Source organism: Cannabis sativa, chromosome 5 (assembly GCF_029168945.1).
Source record: "Cannabis sativa cultivar Pink pepper isolate KNU-18-1 chromosome 5, ASM2916894v1, whole genome shotgun sequence".
Lineage (NCBI taxonomy): Eukaryota > Viridiplantae > Streptophyta > Magnoliopsida > Rosales > Cannabaceae > Cannabis > Cannabis sativa.
In genome coordinates this window covers 75,617,255-75,622,684 of record NC_083605.1, presented here as the reverse complement: position 1 = coordinate 75,622,684, position 5,430 = coordinate 75,617,255, and the positions used below count along the sequence as shown (strand labels likewise).

The 5,430-nt window shown below is 34.5% G+C and overlaps 1 protein-coding gene across 1 annotated transcript; it reads left to right on the top strand.

Moving 5' to 3' along the window:
* The first annotated feature begins 581 nt into the window (after positions 1-581).
* LOC115716126 (auxin response factor 9) lies at positions 582-4,508 on the top strand. The gene is made up of 12 exons (XM_030644855.2): positions 582-1,126; positions 1,288-1,394; positions 1,496-1,591; positions 1,690-1,746; positions 1,835-2,072; positions 2,173-2,263; positions 2,375-2,539; positions 2,615-2,728; positions 2,826-2,898; positions 2,989-3,645; positions 3,729-3,916; positions 4,001-4,508. The coding sequence occupies exons 1-12, from the start codon at positions 1,069-1,071 to the stop codon at positions 4,140-4,142; spliced, it is 1,986 nt and encodes a 661-aa protein (XP_030500715.1). The 5' UTR covers positions 582-1,068; the 3' UTR covers positions 4,143-4,508.
* The last annotated feature ends 922 nt before the right edge of the window (positions 4,509-5,430 follow it).

Sequence of the window (5,430 nt, the reverse complement as noted above, 5' to 3'; positions counted from 1 at the left end):
ATAAAATGAAAAAAATAAAAAATACAGAATACATTTCAATTCCCCTTTTATTATAACAAAAAACATTATCTGAAATTTTATTAAAAAAATATAAAAAATTATGAAAATAAAATTAAAATTAACACAAAATAATGTAAGATCAAGATTTATGAAAAATATTAAGAATAATTATTAAAATTATTTTAAATTTAAATTTTTTAAATGTTAGTGTGTATTTATCATTTTGTGAGCTGTAAATACAAGTCTTATTATTATTATTATTATATTTAACCTCAAAAATATTAAAATAATAATTTATTAAATAAAATAAAAAATAATTCCCAAAATTCTGCCGGGTTAACTCCATCCAACCCTGTTGCCTGCTTCGAAGCAGACAACGAAAGGGACGGCAACTAACGGTAACGATTCTTCAACTAACGGCACCGTTAAACTCTCTTTCCGGCACACATTTCTATGCGCCGTTATATTACTAAATAGAATCTCCCAACATATTCATTCCGTCACTGTACAAACCAAACGGCACCGTTTGGTTTCAGTTCTTATTATTAATATTAAACCCTTCTCTCTTCTAACTCGGGTTAAAATATTAACCGTGGTTAGGTAAGGTTCGTACAAATTAGAACAGCAAAGACCAGAAGACACAGCAGAGAGCGTCAGAAGAAGAAGAAGTTGAAGCAACGAAGACGCGTGTGTGAATATAATAACCACGCGCCCAAACTGGTTTTGAGCTCTGAACAAATCTCTCTCTACTGTAAAGGCGATTCTTTTAGTGAGAGAAAGTGGTTTTGTAGACGAAGAAGACGAAGAAGAAAAAGAAGAAGAAGAAGAAAGATTGAGAGTTTTGTAACGGTTTTTTTTTGGATTTGAGCGGTTTTCGATCTTTGGTTTTTGGGTGATCGTTCGTTACTAGGGTTTTTGAGAACTGGGAATCGAAAAGTTTGGTTTTTGGGGAGTTTTGAGTCATTAATGGTGGTTAGAAGTTGTACGTGTATATATTGAGAAAAGTAAGGTTTTTGAGCTTGTATTGACTGTTGAGTTGACTTTGGTTTGGGTATAGAGCTATATACAATGATGTCGAATCGAGGAGTAGCAGGGTCGTTTTCGCAGCCTAATGTTGCGGCTGAAGGTAACAAAAGAACAGAGATAATATCAAGTTTGTATTTTTAATATTAATAATAGTAATGATTTTCTGTCTTCTTTTTTCTTTCAGTGTTTGTTTGATTTTTCCTGGAAAATTTTGAGAAATGAAACAAAAAAAAAAAATTAATGGTTTTTTTTTTGGGGTAGGTGATGATTTGTATCCGGAGCTATGGAAGGCTTGTGCTGGTCCACTTGTGGATGTTCCTCAAAATGGAGAGAGAGTTTTTTATTTTCCTCAAGGGCATATGGAACAAGTAAGTTTCTTTCATCTTTTTATTTCCAGATCGGTTTTGGAATTTTATACTGTTCAAGGGTATCGATTTGTTTATGGTAATTGTTGTGTTGTTGTTTGTAGTTAGAAGCATCTACAAATCAGGAGTTGAATCAAAGGATTCCACTGTTTAATCTTCCTCCGAAGATTCTTTGTCGTGTGCTTAATGTTCAGCTAATGGTATTATCTCGATCTTGTTATGAAGAAATGATGAAATTAATTATTGTGCAAATTGTGGATCTTTAAAGGGTTTATCTTGAATTTTTGTATTTACATAGGCAGAACAAGAAACAGATGAGGTTTATGCTCAAATTACCTTAGTACCGGAATCAAATGTAAGTGTTCATACAACATTGTGTTATGATTTTAATGACTTTGTATTTTCTTGTTCTCAAACTCAATTTTTTATTGAATAATCTGTAGCAAATGGAACCTACTAGCCCTGATCCTTGCATTCCTGAGCCTCAAAGACCAACAGCGCATACATTCTGCAAGGTCTTAACTGCATCTGATACCAGTACTCATGGTGGCTTTTCGGTTTTAAGGAAACATGCTACTGAGTGTCTTCCTCAACTGGATATGACACAGTCAACCCCAACACAGGAGTTGGTAGCCAAGGATCTTCATGGTTATGAGTGGCGGTTTAAGCATATTTTCAGAGGTGAAAAACTCTATCTTTTTGGCTCTATAGTTAATAATTCATTCATAGTATGGGAAACCATTGATAGATCGGTCATGTTTGTTCATTTTTGTTTGAGCAGGTCAGCCAAGGAGGCACTTGCTTACAACAGGGTGGAGTACCTTTGTCACTTCTAAGAGATTAGTTGCTGGAGATTCCTTTGTATTTCTAAGGTGTGTTCTTTTCTTTCTTTGTAATCATCATATAGTGTTGGAATATAAAAGTTTCATATGGCACTTGGATCTTGAATCTGCTGTTAACCATTGTAATTGTTTGAAATTTAGAGGGGAGAGTGGTGAGTTACGCGTTGGTGTGAGACGTCATGCTCGGCAACCAAGTAGCATGCCTTCATCTGTTATTTCAAGTCAGAGTATGCATTTAGGAGTGCTTGCTACTGCATCTCATGCTGTTTCAACCCAAACTCTCTTTGTTGTTTATTACAAACCAAGGTATAATATAATCATATCGTATTTCATCTTCGACCTTTTGTATTGGTGCTAAATCTTTTCGGGTTAATTTTTTAGGACAAGCCAGTTCATTATCAGCTTAAATAAGTATTTGGAGGCTGTAAACAATAAGTATGCTGTCGGTATGAGATTCAAGATGAGGTTTGAGGGAGAAGATTCCCCTGAAAGAAGGTAGCAAAACCATTTCCATGGATTTAACATAACTTCAAACTCTTTTTTTTTGTCTTTAGTGCTCTAATATGCTTATCTTACCTGCTTTCTTTGACAGGTTTTCGGGAACAATAGTTGGCGTTGATGATATATGTCCTCAGTGGGTCGATTCTAATTGGCGTTCACTAAAGGTAGTTAGCTCTCATCGAATCTTTATTTTGGACTCTTTTATCGTATTTGTTCTTTATTCTCAAATGACATGAATCCTTTTGTTACCTCAGGTTCAGTGGGATGAAGCTGCATCGATACATAGACCTGATAGAGTGTCGCCTTGGGAAATAGAGCCTTCTGCACCCGGGAGTTTAGCTCAACCAGCACCTGTGGTTAAGAACAAGAGGCCTCGACCGATTAACGATAACATGTCTCTTGATACTTCAAATTCTACCACATCAGCAGTCTGGAATTATGGAATGACTCAATCCCACGATACAACGCAACTAAGTGTAGCTCCTGAAGCCAACAAAAGAAATGAAAATCACTCCTTTTGGCGTCATCGGCAGCAAGATGGCTGGATCTCCTCTCCCCATCAAACTGGTTCTCATATTTTTCAGGACACAACCGAAGACAGTAAAAGTATATCGATAAGCCCTTTATTTTCAAAACAAAACAATGACCAGACCTCTGATCAATGTGATAAAGGGAGGAAAACCGAAACGAATAGTAGTTTTAGATTGTTCGGTGTTGAGGTGACTGATCATTCAACCAATTCCTCAACCATCACCGACGGGCTAGTTAGTACCGTTTTGGTTACTGACTCAGAGCAAAAATCCGAACTTTCAAAGGCTTCTAAAGAAATGATAACTGAGCAATTGCAATCATCATCGAAAGAGTCCCAAACCAAACAGAGCTCCTCTACTTCATCCAGGAGTCGTACCAAGGTACTGAAATCAAATGCCTATAGAGATTTTATGTTCTATCAAAGCCTGTTTTCTAAATGTAGACTTGTTTTTCGATAAAAAAGGTTCAAATGCAAGGCGTTGCTGTTGGTCGAGCAGTGGATTTGTCCACGCTCGAAGGATATAGCCAGCTGATAGATGAACTCGAAGAGATGTTTGACATCAAGGGGCAATTACGCCCTCGTAACAAGTGGGAAATTGTCTTTACTGATGATGAAGGGGATATGATGCTTCTTGGAGATGATCTATGGCAGTAAGTTTCTCTATTCTATATAAGAATCGTTACGAACTGTTTACTATGTTTGATCTTATATCATCGATTTCGGTGTCAATGCAGGGAATTCTGTGCTATTGTAAGAAGAATCTTTATATGTTCAAGCCAAGACGTGAAGAAGATGAAATCGGGGAGCAAACTTCCAATGTTGTCTTCACTAGAAGGAGAAACGACAGTGATAAGCTCGGAATCAGCAGAAAATTGACCTTTTTCTTTGTTTGGTAAGAGATTATGTTTCGTGTAATTGTTTTTCGTTTGTGGAGAAGAAGAAGAAGAAGAATAAGAGGGCGTTTCGGTAATTTGATTTGCTGGATTTTTAGAGCTAACTTAGAAGATTGACTTGGTTTTAAGAGTGAGTTGGGAGAAGAAGAAGTAGATGATGATGATGATGGTAGGATTAGAAAACTGTGTATATTTAAGAAAATATGGCTTTTGGTAAAAGGGCTGAAATTTGAGGTTTGTTTGGTTGGTTGGTTGGTGGGGAGGTGTCTTTTTTTTTTTTTTAATTTTATTTTAATTTTAATGTAAATATTTTGGTGTTTCCATATTTTAGTGAATGGGTTTTGTGCAATCTTTTGTTGCTTTTATCTAAAATGGTTTTTGCAAATAATTGTTGGGATTTCTTGTCTTCTCATCTCCTAACACCAAAATCAATGAGATTCCATTTTTTGTTTTTCTTCTGCATCATCATTGAGTGGGGAGAATAATTTTAGAGAGCTTTGGATTCCACTCTCTCTCTATATATATATAAATGTATACAATTGTATGACATTGACATGTACTATGAATCTGAAACAATGCAACACTATTAGAGTTAGTCCCACATTAACATCACATTGTTAATGTGTGAAAATAATAAGTTACTTTTGGTTTTGAAATGGAATCTCATTATCTTATCCCAAATACTCTTTCATTATTTGGTTTAGGAAAAAAAAAAGAAGCTAGATACACTAAAAATTAATGAGGATAAAAAATTGTTCATTTTGATATAAAATTTCATTACCATTTCTTTTTTGGTCAAATTGATTTGAAAAGGTATCACCAAACTTGATTATTAAAGAAGCATAGCTCTAAAGCCATGGCAAGCCAAATCATGAACCTCAATAATATTGTTGATATCACCAAATCATGAACATGACACAAAAGTGTCATCAGAAATTTAGACAAAAACTATAATTACTATAATATCAAAATATTAAAATACACCAGATCATATAATTTAATATAATAATTTTTTGTGTAAGATTATACGTGTATAGAAGGTGTTAAATATTATTAGTATTCAATAATAATGCTTTAAAAATAAATAGTACACTCATGTTAGCATACACATTTCTCATGTACATGCAAATCAAAAAACCTTTATTGTGAAGGGATCTTTTTAACCCATTTTATTACCAAATCTTTTGTTTTGAATGTTCATAGCAAAATTCTAGAAGTCATGGAATATTCTCATTAGCCCATTTCACACTTATTTTCTTTCTTTTTTCCAT